Genomic DNA, 15,448 nt, shown 5'->3' with positions numbered 1-15,448 from the left:
GTTTTCGCTTGTGCGGACCATAGTCAACGTCTTTACCAGCAGTTTTGTCTATGTCCAAATGGTGCGTATACAGTCACAAATCATTTCTCTAATCGTTGGATGGCAATGCCAATTCAAGCAATGCTCACAGCACCCAACACCTGACAACTGTGTCCCAGGCTTAGAACACTACTCTGGACAGTCGGTGGTTTTTAAACATACCCTTATCGCCTCTCGGTCCTGGATAACCTCTTTCTCCCTTTGGTCCGAGGCCGCCTGGAGGGCCTGGGATGGTGCCATGGGCTGCACAAAAAGCAGAAGCACAGATTGAGTCATAGTGAGGCAACATTTTCCAGGGGACTCTAAAGTCTGGATTGTTTTCCAGTGCTGTAAGATTGAACCTGATGTAATATGTGGAAAATTATATAACTCTATATTCTCACTTCTGAAGAACTCCATGAGGTCAGCTGTGACGTTGCCGTAGGACCCGATGACACGACTGAAACCAGGTGGTCCAGGAGGGCCGGGTGGACCAGGAGGGCCCTGAATTGCTCTCACGTTTGTTTTCGAGGGGCCCTCAACCAGATACCCTTGCAACAGGCCTTGACCTGTCAAGGGGTTTTAGAAAACAAAGAGACAAAATCAAGATAACTGCACCCAAACCCCAAATCTGTAGAATATAAATAGAAGTAAGACAAATAACAATCATAGAAGTAGAATCTATAAGCTCATCAGCTATAAATGACTCACTCTTGATGTAGTCTGTAACTTTCAGAGCGACGTTGGAGTAGTCCATGGTCTCAGTGATCCTGCTGATCTCTCTTTGATCAGAGCTGCGTTGGGAGTCCCCATGAACAAAGCTCTGGCTCTGAACGTAACCTTGGATGTGACCTGGGTCTCCGCGCTCTCCTTTCGGACCCCTAGGTCCTTGAGGTCCTGGCTGTCCAGTGATGTAACGACGGACGTTGTCGCCTGAAAAATAAAGGCCAGTTGTGACATCTGAACACATCTGCAAAAGCAGTGTTATGAAGGTTTAAAGTGGCTCTTGTTTGTTTCAGAAGCTTACTGGTCAGATACTCCTGAACCTCAGCGCGGATGCTCTCTCTGGGGAAGTTTCCAGTGTAGGAAACTGAGCCAGTGTAACTGCCTGGTGGACCCTGTGGACCTGCAGGACCAGGGGGACCCTGAAGTCCTCTGAAACCAGAACCTGAGACAGATGGATGTCAAAATTAATGTTTTTTCATGCTTTTTCAAGTGTGCAGTACGATGAGGAAATGGAAAAGACAATCTTCATGAATGACTCACCCTGCAGGTAACGTTGGATGTCCTCCAAGCTATAGCCACGACTTCCTGCCCCAAGCACAGTGGCAGTGGAGACTCCAGGAGGCCCCTGAGGGCCAGGAGGACCAGGTTGGCCTGGAATACCTGGAGAACCAGGGGGACCTTGTTGCACGGCAGACCTGATCCACGAGCGGAAGTCTGAATCTGGGAAAACCAATGAGGATACAATGATGAGCAGGCATTTTCATTACACAAATGGAACAAAGTCAGAGTTGATATAAAATGATCTTACTTTTCACCAGTGCAGTGTAGTCAATTGAAACTGTGCTATAGCCAGAGCCTCCCGCACCAGATGTCCCAGGAGTACCAGGCAGCCCAGGTGGTCCAGGTGGACCTCTAGCAATCCCTCTGTCTGAGATTGACAATATATGCAGTTGGATTGTTTGATAAAGTCCAGGCATTTTTTCCAGGGTTATTTATTTTTCTCTTAATGTAAGCTGTGCCTACCAGTCATGATGTTGAAGACATACATGGCTACCTCCTCTATAGTGTAGCTGCTTGAAAGCCCAGCTGATGGCCCTGGTGGCCCTGGTGGTCCTGGTGGTCCTGACAATCCTGACATATATCTCCTCACATCGTCCCCTAGACGGATCACAGCAGAGACATGGTTTAACACGTTGCACGGTCTGAACCCACTTCTCATGTGCAAAAGCATGTGTAGTACTTACTCTGAAGCATGACAATGAGATCATTGACTGTGTGGAATCCGGAGGCAGGTCCAGGAGGTCCAGGTGGACCTGGAGGACCCTGGACACCAATGCTAAGGCCTGAGCTTGAGCTTGAGCTTGATCCTAAAATGCACAACACAGGTAAAGTTTGCTCTATTTTAATAACCAAGCCTCATAAGTAGGGATGCCATGATTTGGTCAATATCACTCTATGAGTCCTGGGGGGAGGAACATGCTTACTTTGCAGGTATGCAATAATGCGAGCAGAGATGTCCTCTATGGAGCCTGAGAAGGTTCCAGGATGTCCAGGAGGCCCAGGTGGACCTGGAGGTCCAGGTACACCAGTCTGTCTGCTTCTGCCTACGTGGAACACATTAAACATGTTAATAACATGTGCTTTGTCCCCTCACAGTCTGGGACATAGTGATCTTTCTTCAGAACAATTCCTACTTAGATAGTCAGTAATGTACTGGCGGATCTCGGTAGAAGCAGCAAAAGAGCCCGGCTGGCCTGGAGGACCAGGAGGGCCAGGTGGGCCGGACGTGACTGAAATGGCACCTGAGAAGAAAACAACAGTAAGAAAACTGAAAACCACCATGCACTGAAATAAACAGTAGACGGACAGCAATTATGATTTTTCTATACCTGAAGAGCCAGGGATACCTGGAGTACCAGAGTCTCCTAGGATGTAATAAATAACAAGAAAGTTGTTATCCGGAGGACAAAATATTCATTCTGAAGTACAAATATTAAACCACTAAGCTGTGATGGTTGGTCTACCTTTGATTCCTTGTGGCCCTGGGCGTCCAGGAGGCCCTGGTGGACCAGCTGGTCCAGTGACTGTATGTCCCCCAGCATAAGTCGACACTGTAAGGTGGAAATATATAAAGCACACCCTGCATTAGGAAAGAAAAGGCCCGGAAGAAACCCACACAGACACAGGGAGAACATGTCGCAACTCCACACAGAAAGGTCCTAGACCGGGAGACAAACCCAGCACCTTGTTGCTGCGAGAGCGCTCACCAACAGTGGTGTGACACGGTGGCACAGTGGTTATTAACCCAGCTCCGTCCATATCATAAACATTTGAGACTGTATCAAACATGTAATTACTACCTCCACCAAGGAAGTTTTGTATATAAAAAATCTGCCATTTGCCATTATTCTTACTGTGCAAACAAGGAAGAATTATATCCTTCTTGGGATGCAAAGACTACTGTAGTTCCCTAAAGCACATGGGAAAGGGAGGGGTGAGTGGAGCAGTCTTCCATTTGTTGCAAACTGCTGTCTCACCACTAGATGTCAATAATTCTTTCACAATGGACTTTTGGGAACAGATTTTGATAATATGCTTAGGTTCTGATGGGGACCTGGTGGAGGTTTGCATTGTGTTGAGTGAGTGCTTTCTTTTGTTTGGAGAAAAGGTTTGTTGTAAAAGTATCCAACCTCTCTCTGAGCTTCCTGGTCTTCCTGGGGTACCTGGCACTCCTGCTTCACCTGAGACACAAATGAGCAGTCAATTTGAACCCTTTTGTAACAGTTAAAATAGGATAATACAACAAATGGAATGTTCAAAAATGACAAAGAAACTTACCTTGGTAGCCCCTTGGTCCAGGAGTACCTAAAACAATGACAAAGAGTCATGATAACATGTTAATACATCTAAAGTAGTCGAGATCTTGTTAAATTGAGCAAAAAAATGTTGATTGTACCTGTTGATCCTTTAGGCCCAGCAGGTCCAGGCGGTCCTGGTTGTCCACTGTAATATGTTCCTGTAAGAGGAGTAAAGTTTTGTGTTTCTACATTTGTGTGAGCAAAGTCCAAACAGAGCATAAGTTTAGATTATGGATTATGGATCATACCAGAGCTGGATGCAAAACCTGCGTCTCCTTTTTCTCCTTTAGGTCCTGGTCTTCCATATCCTGAAAAGTAAACTTGGGTTAGTTCTTCTGTTGATATTGATTAAACCCACTGAAATCACAGATTTTCCATGTTAATCTACAGTAAAAAGGATTTCTATTAGTAAATTGTTGTTGTTGGTAAATGGTTGTTGGAATTCTAATGGAGATAATATTCCAAATTGGCAGCAGTTCTGGATAATGTCCGAAGAGATTTCTGGAGACGATTACATTCTCACATACTGCCTCTCCAGAAAATCTCCAAAGAATATTCTGAACGACTTTTGCAGATAACTAAGTTCAGCCATTCTGGATAATTTCTACAGTATGTTCCAAACAACCTTTGTGGGTCTGTGTTCTCCTAAACATCCCTTCTGGAGAATATCTAGAGAATCTAGAGAGTCTGGAACAACTTCTGCTTACATTGGCGCTCTTACATACAGGCCCTCTGCACAATTCCTAGAAAATGTTCCAAACAACTTTTGTGGGCCATTGTGTTATTCCATAAAGGTTCCTCTGAAGAATCTCTTGAGAATATCTGGAACGACTTCTGCAGACAGTTGTATTCTCACACACTGGCCCTGAAGACATGTTTCCACTGTATATTAGATGAGGTGAAGTACTTGCCTGGAGGCCCAGGAGGTCCTGGAGGTCCTTGCCTTGAATCTCCTAAAGACAACATTTAAAAAAAATTATAATAATAATGTCAGTGGACAATTCTAAAAATAAACTTCACAGAAGGTGTCAATGGCATTTAAAAAATGATACACATTCATTAAGAATAGTCTCTATGATAACACAACAGGTTGTGTCGTATTTACCTGGACGTCCAGGAGGCCCGGGTGGACCTGGTGGGCCAGATATACCAGATTGGCTACTACTAGTACCAAGCTGACCTAAAACAGAAACAATAGCAATAATCTCAACAGTTATTTGGTCTGTTGCAATGGTCTAACCAAATGACAATTTCATCATAAATTGAAACTGTGAGCCTTTACTCAACAGCTGCCACTAGTGGCCACAAGTTGCAGTTACAGGATACTGTGGTATTATGAACTGTACTGTATGTAGGGCCGACACATGAGGCCTTAGAGGCCAAGTTTAGGAAGGAGTCTGTCAGCAAATAAACTAATATTTCTCAACAGTAGCCACCATTAATTGACCACAATTCATTTAATTAATAACTAACTATTTTGATAATCGACAGTTTTGCACCACAAATTGCATTATTGTATTATATATTATATAATATTTACATATTCCTGCTTTGAGTGCAGATCTTTTTACACAACAAATTCAGCAGGTTATTTCTCACTTCTTCACGCTGTAAAATACATGAAGCAAATCATCAAAGCAGTACTTACTCTCAGCTCTGGTTGAACTGACACTGTCGGTCCTTGTCACTGTGAAGCCTGGTTGTCCCTGGAATCCCCTGTCACCTTTAGGCCCTGTTGTGAGGACAAATGATATGTAGCATCTACTACAAACAGACAATTATATTCAATCTAAAAAGACTCTTGTGGAAGAATAAAAGCACTAAGACGTACCAGTCTGACCAGGTAGACCAGCAGGACCAATGGGACCTGAGCAACACAACAGAATGAATAATTAAATCATGATAAATGACAAACATATTATTAGCAGTGTTTCCTTAAATGTTCTGCTGAGTTTCAGACCTGATAATCCAGGAGGTCCTGCAGGACCAGGAGGACCAGAAGGTCCAGGTGGTCCTGGGATGCCAATAGAGGTGGAACCAGCTGAAAATAAGAGGTAACAGATCAGATATCCTTGAATTTTGTTCAAACTTGTAAGGCTTTTCAAATTCAATTCTTATCATTTAGTTTTACCTGCATTGATGATTCTTCCAGGTGGACCTGTTTCACCTTAAAATAAACAGAGAGACGTGTACTTTGTAAGATAAAACATGTTATAAACAACACAAGAACATTGACGCTGCAGAAGGTCTTTAAGGCCAAGGCTAAAAGCTTTACCCCTGGCTCCAGGTTGTCCTGGATTTCCTGGTATGCCTAAAGGAAACACACAAGTCCAGTTTATTTTGGAGAGCATTAAAGTTCAAATAAAGTGAGTTAAGATGTTGGTAAGAGCTGCTGCGCCACATAATTCATCAAAAAATATAGTGTTTGTCAAACCTGGTGGTCCTTGAAGCCCAGGTCCTCCTGCAGGGGAAATGAAATGGAAATTGAAATGGAGTATTACGAACACATTTCATCATATTCTCCACTGATGAGTGAGTTAATAAAGCTAATATTTTGTGGCTCACACAGATCAGTGTTTGACTTTACCTGAGAGTCCAGCATCTCCTGGAGGCCCAGCAGGACCTCGTAGTCCAGGTGGTCCAGAAGGTCCTTGGTCACCTGTAAATTGTAAAATTAAATTGAATTGAATTAAATTATAATTTGGGTATTATAATTGTTTTTTTTGGTAATTTTAAGCAAGTGTAATACTACAATAATACTATAATACATAATATTACAATAATTTACCTCTTGATCCTTTTGTACCATCTTGTCCAGGAAGACCTGAGAGCAAAAAGCGGGAAAGGAAATGATTGTGTCATATACAGAAAGAATTGTAGATGTGTCTGAGGCAGAGTATTTCTTCTGCCTCTTCTGCCCCCTTGTGGAAGATCTTATTATTGCCACATTGAAAAAAATCTGTTGATTGCCTTTAGCTTTGTTTCGAAACGTTCAAACAGTTTCAATCCAATTCTCCACATCGGTCATGACAAGAGAAATTTTATTGCCATTTTTGTAACAGTATATGAAATAACATGAAAATATTCAAATTTAAGTGAGTTGTGAAGTTTATTTTTATTTTTTAATTCATTGTCTGAGGTCGTAGGTCTTGTTCACTCACCTGCTGACCCTTTGGATCCTTTCTCTCCAGCCGATCCAGACGGGCCAGGTAAACCAGGATCACCTGACAAATTTAATGGTTGAATTAGAAGATTCAAATAGTCTATAATATGACAATATGTAACGTGCCAAACAAAGACAAACCCACTCACCTTGCATTCCTCTGACACCTTTGTCACCAGTGTCGCCTGAAATCACCAAGTAATTAAACTATATTAATTAAAAAAAAACATGAAAAATCATATTTTAAAGAAACAAAACACATCAGGTGCCAATGAACCTTTAAGTCCTTGAAATCCAGGAAGCCCTCTGTCTCCTGCAGATTAAGACGACAAACGTTAAAGTAAATTAACTGTGTTTTTCACTGTGTTGAAAAAGGCAAACGGAGTCGATGATGTAACTCACCTTTAGGACCGGGTGGCCCTGCCTCGCCACGGAATCCCTGAGAACCTGGTTGACGCATGCAGAAGGTCAGAGGTGAAGTCAAGGCACTGATAATAGTCATTTTTTTATTCTGCCGTTGGTGCTTTAGTCACATATATTAAATAATATTCATTAACATATCGATGACAACATAGAGAGTAACTGACCTGGGGCCCCGGGAACTCCTGCTGCACCTGGAGCGAAGATAAAGTAGACCAAAAATTATAACTTATGCTAATAATCACACTAAAATGTGTAGTTTTAAAGGGGAACTAAAACTAGATATTCATGTGTTATTTTATATACAACATCTACATAATTTGATGTAATTGTTGAAATTCAACAGTGAAACCTGATTTTTCTTGATTTTGTTTGCATATATTCTTTTGATAAAACATGTTTTAATATGTATATAAAATTATATAGTGCCTTGATATTTATAAATTATATTTTTTGTTAAATTAATTAGTAGATATATTAAATCACAGCTCATACATGATGAAAAATGGGAAATCGCTGACTCGGTGCTGCCACCTGGTGTCATGTGGAGTACTAACACTTATTTGCAGACAATTGGATGTTTTTGTGTCATTATATGTTCTTTGATCTCACCTTTTGCTCCTGCCGGGCCGACGGGTCCAAGATCTCCAGGAGCTCCTGCATTAACACATGACATCCTGTCATGACTCGTTGCTTTTGAGTCAAATTAAACTCTGTTACTGCTGTGATTTTGCGAGAGTCGTCACCTTTAAGTCCAAAGCCTTGAGGCCCTGGCTCGCCTCTAGGACCCCCTAGACCTTCCCGACCTCTGACACCCGGTGGCCCCTCCAGCCCATGGTCACCTGATGAGACGTATCACACACACACAGATACTCATTTAATACAGCGTAAACTGTGTTTAATGTGCTTTATTTGAACCAAATCAGTACCATGGCTTCCTTTCTGTCCTTTAGGACCTTCAGGACCTGCGTGTCCCAACGTTCCTGGAGGACCCGGAGTTCCAGGGTAACCGGGATCACCTGTGACAAATGAAACACACATTTATTCAGTCAAACCTGAATCAATAACAGCCAAATACATGAAATGGGTTGAATATGTTTGAATAATTTCACCTTTGGGTCCAGGTAGACCTCGCTCTGTATGGACTGAGGACGCTAGAATAGCTGAGACAGAAAAAAAAGAACAGTTTAGTGAAGATTGTTGCTGGTCCTCACAACTTATATCAGTCAGACTTAAGAGCACTTTTCGTACAAGGTAACTCAAAGTGCTTCACAGGATAAAAACATGTTCAAGGAAAACAACTCAAAAACATCCTAGCTGGTATTATGTAATTAAAAGAGTAATGGGGACGTGAAGAAATGAGGAAAAGAAGAAATAAACAAGTGAAGTGAGGAAATGCCGTCATGGAACTCTCAACAGCCACAAGGGAAAAGACCGGAGACTAAATACTTAAAATACCGAAAATTATAAATGTAAATACAGAAACAGATAAAATAGATGAGTAAATTGATACATAAAAGGGATTTAGTAATAAAGTAAATACATTATAATGGCGGATTTTAGGATTATGTAATAAATCTAAAGCAACTGGCCATAAAGTCACAGAGACTCAGGAATAATGTTCATATAACAAACTGAACTCACCAACAACAACAGTACAACCTAAATATTTGCATTAAAAAAAATCTTTTGCAGACTGCAAATCATGTTTATGTTTTGAAATCATGTTTTGGCATGTGGCGCCACCTACCGCCGTCTACCAATCATTGCAGTCAGTAGAGTCTCAGCTGCCGAGCAACCACGGGTTGCCAGTTACGTCAGAAAACGGAAACCTAAAAGACCTCGGTATTTTGAATTTGAATGTAGTAACCGTTTTTGGGCACATTCTTACATATGACACCTTTAAACTTTATGGTTTATGGTTAGAATTGGCATTTTTTCAGGGTTAGAATTAGGTCTAGGTTTGGAGTTAAGATTAAGCATGTTTCTCTATGACTGTTGTCACTATCAAACAGTCAGTCTGTGTATTTATATAGCACAATTCATATAACAGCTGTACAACCATGTGTGAGTGTTCCATCTTTACAATTTAAGGTTGAGACATTTTGTATTATGGTTATGTTAAGGTTAGGGTTAGGCCAGTAGTAGTTATGGTTAAGGTTATAGTAAGTCTCCAGGAAATTAATGTACTGTAATTCAATGTAATGTCCTGTGTGTGTGTGTGTGTGTGTGTGTGTGTGTGTAGTACCTCTGAATGTCTGTGACTGCATCTCAGATCTGAGCATGTGCTGGACCATCAGCTGAAGAGTAGCAGCGTCGATTTGTCCTCCATTGAACACAAAGGTGCTGCCACCAAAACCGGCGGTGGTACCAGAACTACCGCCGCCGCCGCCATTGTAACCGGTCCCACTGGCGCCACCAGCAAAGCCAGTCCCGGCGCCACCAGCAAAGCCAGTCCCGGCGCCAGCTTCTCCACCCCTGGATACACTGGTGCCACTGGAAACTCTGGTTCCACTAGAAACACTGGTGCCACTGGAAATACGGGTGCTAGAACCACTGGAAACACCAGTACCGCCACCAGAGACAGCACCAGCACCACCGCCAGAGACAGCACCAGCACCGGCACCAGAGTCCGCACCAGCACCAGCACCAGCACCAACACCAGTACCGGCACCAGCGACAGCACCAGCACCAGTACCGGCACCAGAGACAACACCAGTACCACTGGCTCCACCTGCTCCACCTGCTCCACCCAAGGTTCCTCCAACACCGATTTCATTGGAGCTGCCACCCGAGGAACCGGCAGTTCCACCAGCTATTCCGATTCTAGTACTGGAACTAGAACTTGAACCTCCAGTACCACCACCCAGGAGGATTGTGTTGTCAGTGTGAGAAGAAGTTCCTGCACCTCCACCTCCAAGGTGAATGTTAGTGGAGGAACCAGACAGTCGACTGGTATGAGCATTAGCCACAGACTCGGCCTCCAGAGTGGCCATTCGGTTCTTCAGCTTCCTCATGTCCTCAGCTGAGAAGAAGAGAACATTCAGCATTTGTAAAACATACTGGATATAAGGAGACAGAATCAGAAATACTTTATTATCCCTGAGGGGGGAATTCATGTTCATGTACAAGTTTAATAAGGTTAGTTTTGGTCACTTTTTGGTCTGGATTATAACCCATATCAACATTTTTTTGCTCCACTGACAATATGGTGCAAAACCGACTTTGTGAAAGCAGGAGAGTGCACAAAAAAAACCTCTCAGGAGAGTAGTGCATTTACTCTCCCACAGCTCTTAGCAGCACAGTGAAATAATGCTCACTAGCCTGTAAAAGCTGAAGCTCACTTTTTATTGGTTCAAATAGAGTCACTCCCCTGCCACCACATTTCCAAGAATGACTCGTGAATGAGATTTATTTGATTTCTCCCTGTTTCACCGCACTGGAATCTCTGACGACGCTGACATAAAAAAAAAAAGAAGAATGATGTCCAAGTTGTAAATCATGGACAATGTTTTCCCCTCCCACGACATGACATCCTGGTTAATCACAGGAGAAAATTCAGCAGCTTTCTGTGGTCATCACACTCACCCCCAAACTGCTCATAGAGCTGGACAAACTAGACTAAAAACAAGTGACATCTAGTGGTGAGACTGCAGATTGCAAACAAATAGAGGATTCCTGTCACTACCTGATCCTGACAGAAATACTGTATATGAGAGTAGCCGTACTTTCACACATGTTCACATCTCATATTTTTTGCATTAAGGAAACGTACCCAGTGCGATGAGACCGAACAGGAGACCCAGCAGGAGGAGGGAGAGGAGCAGAAGGCCCAGCAGCCATTTCCACCAGGAGCAACAGGCGTCGGAGCAGCAGCAGAATCCTCCTCCTCCGAAGATGCCGCTGTCTCTGTGAATCTCTGCAGACAAAGAGAGGGAAGAAAAAACATCGTGAGATTTCTAAAAAAAAAAAAACAAGATGACATGAGGTGAGTTAAACTGACACAGCAGCACAAACAGCAGCAGTGGAAGACAATAAATGATCAATAAAAAGGATAAATAAGATATAAAATGGTCTTTAAGGCAGAAACAGACTCGTTTTACTACCTGCATAGGTGGCTTTGTCTTTCATTACGACTCCAGATGATCCATCTGTGCAAAAAACAACAACAACAACAAAACATTACTACTTTTTCTTTATTTAAAAATGAAGAATATTCGTGATGATCACTCACAGAAGCCCCCCTCTGTCTTCAGTGGAGCCGTCTCACTGTAGCTCGAGATGATCTTCTCTTTCTTTATGGAATCTCCAGACACAGACCCTGTAAAATAACCAAGAATTGTTCAAGTAAATTAAAATAAAAATGTAATTTATATATAAAAGGTGTACAATTCCATTAAGTTATCTGACAGTTGTCACAGATCATATAAGAGCTACGTGCAAGTGATACTGTTCCCTTTCATTTTTATCTATTATATTCGTTGTTTCTATTTTACTTTTTTGTTGTTGATTGTCTTTACTTTATTGCATTTTCATAATTTCTTCTAACTTTATTACAGCTTGTATAGTGCTAGAAACTTAACCTCTGACCCTTTTGCTGCTATAAAAATTTAATTTCCCCAGAGTGGGATCAATTTAGTCTAATCTAACCTATTCTGATCAAATCTTTATTATTTTTTGACATTTGAACAACAATAAAAACAGGTGCACAAAAATTAAAAATGTAATTAAATTATAAAGACCCAAATGAATGATTTTTTCCTTGCCTTAATTGTTATGTCAAAAACAACCTTTTTATAGTGTACTTTACAGAAAAGTGTGTTTTATTTTTTGCTGTTGCTGTATAACTAAATTGTATATAATAGTACATATTTTTTTAAACCCAAGTATCATCATGACTGAGTTGGGAAAATCCAGTTTTAGTGTTTGTCCAGTAGAGGGCAGCGAATGACTGACTCACCTCCTCCTATTTGAACAGTGCTGCCACTGGTGGTGAACTGCTTCCCACTGTCTTTAGCCAAAATAAGCCTCTCTGTTTCCCTCTTGGCTGAAAGGTTCTCCTTCTCAGAGATCGTGTACTTGTTCTTGTACACGTCTTCAGTTTGAGATCGAGTAGCTGACAACAACAACAACAACAATAACACAACAATGAAAAGGCAGGAATCAGTATCAGTTTAATTTAGTTTTTCAAATTATTTTGAGTATAGAAACTTTTACTAAGACAATGAACTTTACCTGTAGACACTCCAGAGCTGACGCCACCCCCTCCGATCGACACGTTCTTCTGAACGCCATAACCTGTGACACACACACACACACACAGAGATAAACAGTGATTTAAGGAGGAGACCACCTTTTCATAATTTTGATATTTCTACATAAGAATCAAAATGTTCCCGTACCTCCTACATTAGTACTGACGTTGGCTCCGCTGGTGGTGAGAATACCGGCAGATGTTGGCGCCAGATTATTCTGAAAGCCGTAAACTGTGAGGGGGTGAAAAAAAACGGTCCAGATTGAAAACACATTTGGTTCACACCGATAAACAACAGGGAACATATTTTAATAATCATATTATAGAGGGTGGAGCTGCACTAATCTGAAACTCAAGGAGTTATTTCCAAAACGGAAAATCTTAGGTGTTTGTTTGGATGATATTAAATTGTCTCACCTGACAGGGATGAGGGTGAGGTGGGGGAGAGTGGCGCGGCTCCTCCCGCTCTGTTGTTGGTGCCAACCTGGTACGTGTAGCTGCTGGTGCCGCCTGCTACTGCCGTGGCAGAGGCGGAGGGCAGCGTGGTGGTGGACCAGGTGAACGTTGGAAGTACGGCGTCCACCAGGTCGTAATGGCCCGATCGTGTACCGGTGTCATACTGGAGTGACCGTGTACCGGTGCCATACTGGGCTGATCTTGTACCGGTGTCATACTGGCCTGATCTCATGCTGGAGTTGTCATACTGGGCCAATTTTAAGCCACTAACCCCGCTATCGTATTGTCCTGATCTCAGGCTGGAATCATACTGTGCTGATTTCACAGTGACGTCATACTGGCCTGATTTTACACCAGTATCGTACTGTCCTGCTTTCACACCAGTGCCATACTGGCTTGATATCAGAGTGACATCATGCTGGCCTGATTTCACACCAGTATCAAACCCATTTGTCAGACCGTTAGCATACAGGCCTGACGCACCGACCGTGTTGAATGCACCTGATCTGCCACCAGCGTCAATTGCTGTTGAGACTGCAGGAAACAGAAAGACAATACAAAAATACAATTCATATTTTTAGTATAATAAAATAAGACTGTGTCCCTCAATTTCATCACAGCATCTGTATTCTGTGCTTGAGCTGCACAAATATCCTGTACAAAAAGGCGCCATATGTAAGAATGTGGCCAAAAATGCTTACTACACTCAAATACTCAAAAAATTTAAGTTTTGTTTTCTCCGCCATTGTAGCTCAGACGTAACTGGCAACCCGTGGTTGCTCGGCAGCGTAGACTCTACTGACTGCAATGATTGGTAGACGGCGGTAGGTGGCGCCACATGCCAAAACATAAACATGATTTGCGGTCTGCAAAATATTTTTTTTAATGCAAATATTTTAGCTGAACTGATGTTGTTGGTGAGTTCATTATGTTATATCCTATATCCTGAGTCTCTGTGACACATTAGGAGGATTTTAAAGCCAGTTGCGGTTTAGTTTAGTTTGCGGGTCACATTTATTACATAATGCACCGTTAATACCTACATGGCAATAAAACAAATTAATCAAAATTAAACTGACAAATCTTCTTGGATGAAAGATGAAAGACACAATTAATCAAAATTATAATTTTATCCTTAAATAAATACAACATATTTTCCCCTGGTGCATAATGACAAAGATAAACTGTATTTTTTGTATAGATTAAAAGGTGTCTTTCAGGATTCTGAACATCCTGTAACTAGGTCTTGCTTATAATTAACTCTCTGTCACACACATGTTAAACCATAAATCCCTGCAAGGGTGACATTACGTCTGTGCATGTAGAGTATGTGCATGTGTGACTTTATACCCGACTGCGTGGCCACAGAGACGGTCCTGACTTCTGAGCTGGCCTTTTTAGGGACAGGCAGAGTCGTGGAGGCGCTGGAGGAGCGAGTGGGGCTGACGCTGCTGGAACGTCCTTTCAGCAACTTCTTCACGTCGTCCAGCTCCGTCCCTGCAAAAAAAAACAAAAAAACATTCTCAATGCTTTGCAGATGGAATTCTGGAATAACACCGAAAAATAGTTAGATTTACTTCTTTACTTTATTATATTTATTTTACAGATGCACTGTCCTTCACGTCAATACAATAAGACAATAGCTGAACTAAAACGTATGTACTACCTAAAATTACTGATACTGCTTCAGAGAAAGATGAATACAAAAACCAATTTGTGCTTTTATCAATTTAAACTAGATTGATAAAGAAAATGTTAAAATAATAATTAATATACTGTCTGAGTACATGTTATACTGAAATCACTAGAAGATTCATTCATTACTTCAATTCAGGCGAGTAACTGAGTCACAATTTCAAATTACTGTACTTACTGAACCAAATCACACCAAGTCAAAGGATATGCAAGCTAGTTAGTGTTTTTAGCTTTTAGTTGAAAAATTAACTCAAAAATAGTTTTTCATTAAAGGTTTCTGATACCAGATAATAAACGTCTGAGGAAAAATTAATCCATAATTTTAGCTGCTGTTTTACCTAAGGCTTGCTGCAGCGATTGAGAACCAGCTTTTACTTTTGCTAGCTCAATAGAGTCAAACATTTAAATATGACAACAGACTAAATGTGGCCATTATCAACTTTTCTTAATTTCCTTATGGATGTATTAAGGTATAAAGCTGAAATTATGTTCTTATTTATCTCCAACCTAATTTATAAAGTTTTGCAGGGTTTTAAAGTCTGTCAAGCACAAAATATGTTTTGCTAATCGCTAGCTGCTAAGCTAGTTACCGTTAGCTGCATTTATTTAAAAACTACATACAACTAACACTTAAATTATCTCGTAAAAATTGTTCTTGTTGTTTTAAATACCAAATACAAGTCTGAGAAATTGTATCCATCATGTTAGCTGTTATTTTAGCCAAGTCTTGCTGCAGCTATTGAAAACTAGCTTTTTTTTGCTAGCTTATTAGAGTCAAACATTTAAATATGCTGTTTAAATGCAGTTAGTTAGTTAGTTAGTTAGTTTTCTTATGGGTTCAGTGGCCAATGAAGCTGG

At 41.3% G+C, this 15,448-nt stretch overlaps 1 protein-coding gene across 6 annotated transcripts in view; it reads right to left on the bottom strand.

Moving 5' to 3' along the window:
* Window positions 1–15,448, bottom strand: part of col17a1b (collagen, type XVII, alpha 1b) — a 29,743-nt gene that overhangs the window by 1,553 nt on the left and 12,742 nt on the right. For all 6 annotated transcript variants that reach the window (XM_083897607.1, XM_083897604.1, XM_083897606.1 and 3 more), the window contains 44 exons: window positions 14,246–14,392; window positions 12,857–13,429; window positions 12,588–12,671; window positions 12,421–12,483; window positions 12,146–12,301; window positions 11,420–11,506; window positions 11,292–11,336; window positions 10,961–11,104; window positions 9,434–10,210; window positions 8,298–8,348; window positions 8,115–8,204; window positions 7,932–8,027; window positions 7,798–7,842; window positions 7,353–7,379; window positions 7,168–7,212; window positions 7,043–7,078; window positions 6,915–6,950; window positions 6,764–6,826; window positions 6,391–6,426; window positions 6,190–6,261; window positions 6,037–6,063; window positions 5,878–5,913; window positions 5,734–5,769; window positions 5,563–5,643; window positions 5,434–5,469; window positions 5,251–5,334; window positions 4,708–4,782; window positions 4,514–4,555; window positions 3,851–3,910; window positions 3,701–3,760; window positions 3,583–3,609; window positions 3,435–3,485; window positions 2,769–2,855; window positions 2,634–2,669; window positions 2,439–2,546; window positions 2,229–2,348; window positions 1,989–2,111; window positions 1,768–1,902; window positions 1,553–1,672; window positions 1,285–1,464; window positions 1,046–1,186; window positions 730–951; window positions 423–587; window positions 202–282 (listed from right to left, as the gene is read on the bottom strand). In XM_083897607.1, coding sequence (XP_083753733.1) covers window positions 202–282; window positions 423–587; window positions 730–951; window positions 1,046–1,186; window positions 1,285–1,464; window positions 1,553–1,672; window positions 1,768–1,902; window positions 1,989–2,111; window positions 2,229–2,348; window positions 2,439–2,546; window positions 2,634–2,669; window positions 2,769–2,855; window positions 3,435–3,485; window positions 3,583–3,609; window positions 3,701–3,760; window positions 3,851–3,910; window positions 4,514–4,555; window positions 4,708–4,782; window positions 5,251–5,334; window positions 5,434–5,469; window positions 5,563–5,643; window positions 5,734–5,769; window positions 5,878–5,913; window positions 6,037–6,063; window positions 6,190–6,261; window positions 6,391–6,426; window positions 6,764–6,826; window positions 6,915–6,950; window positions 7,043–7,078; window positions 7,168–7,212; window positions 7,353–7,379; window positions 7,798–7,842; window positions 7,932–8,027; window positions 8,115–8,204; window positions 8,298–8,348; window positions 9,434–10,210; window positions 10,961–11,104; window positions 11,292–11,336; window positions 11,420–11,506; window positions 12,146–12,301; window positions 12,421–12,483; window positions 12,588–12,671; window positions 12,857–13,429; window positions 14,246–14,392 — 4,806 coding nt within the window. The remainder of the gene's footprint in view (window positions 1–201; window positions 283–422; window positions 588–729; window positions 952–1,045; window positions 1,187–1,284; window positions 1,465–1,552; window positions 1,673–1,767; window positions 1,903–1,988; window positions 2,112–2,228; window positions 2,349–2,438; window positions 2,547–2,633; window positions 2,670–2,768; window positions 2,856–3,434; window positions 3,486–3,582; window positions 3,610–3,700; window positions 3,761–3,850; window positions 3,911–4,513; window positions 4,556–4,707; window positions 4,783–5,250; window positions 5,335–5,433; window positions 5,470–5,562; window positions 5,644–5,733; window positions 5,770–5,877; window positions 5,914–6,036; window positions 6,064–6,189; window positions 6,262–6,390; window positions 6,427–6,763; window positions 6,827–6,914; window positions 6,951–7,042; window positions 7,079–7,167; window positions 7,213–7,352; window positions 7,380–7,797; window positions 7,843–7,931; window positions 8,028–8,114; window positions 8,205–8,297; window positions 8,349–9,433; window positions 10,211–10,960; window positions 11,105–11,291; window positions 11,337–11,419; window positions 11,507–12,145; window positions 12,302–12,420; window positions 12,484–12,587; window positions 12,672–12,856; window positions 13,430–14,245; window positions 14,393–15,448) is intronic.

This window comes from Microchirus variegatus (genome assembly GCF_963457635.1).
Source record: "Microchirus variegatus genome assembly, chromosome: 11".
NCBI lineage: Eukaryota > Metazoa > Chordata > Actinopteri > Pleuronectiformes > Soleidae > Microchirus > Microchirus variegatus.
This window is presented reverse-complemented; position numbering and strand designations above follow the sequence as displayed.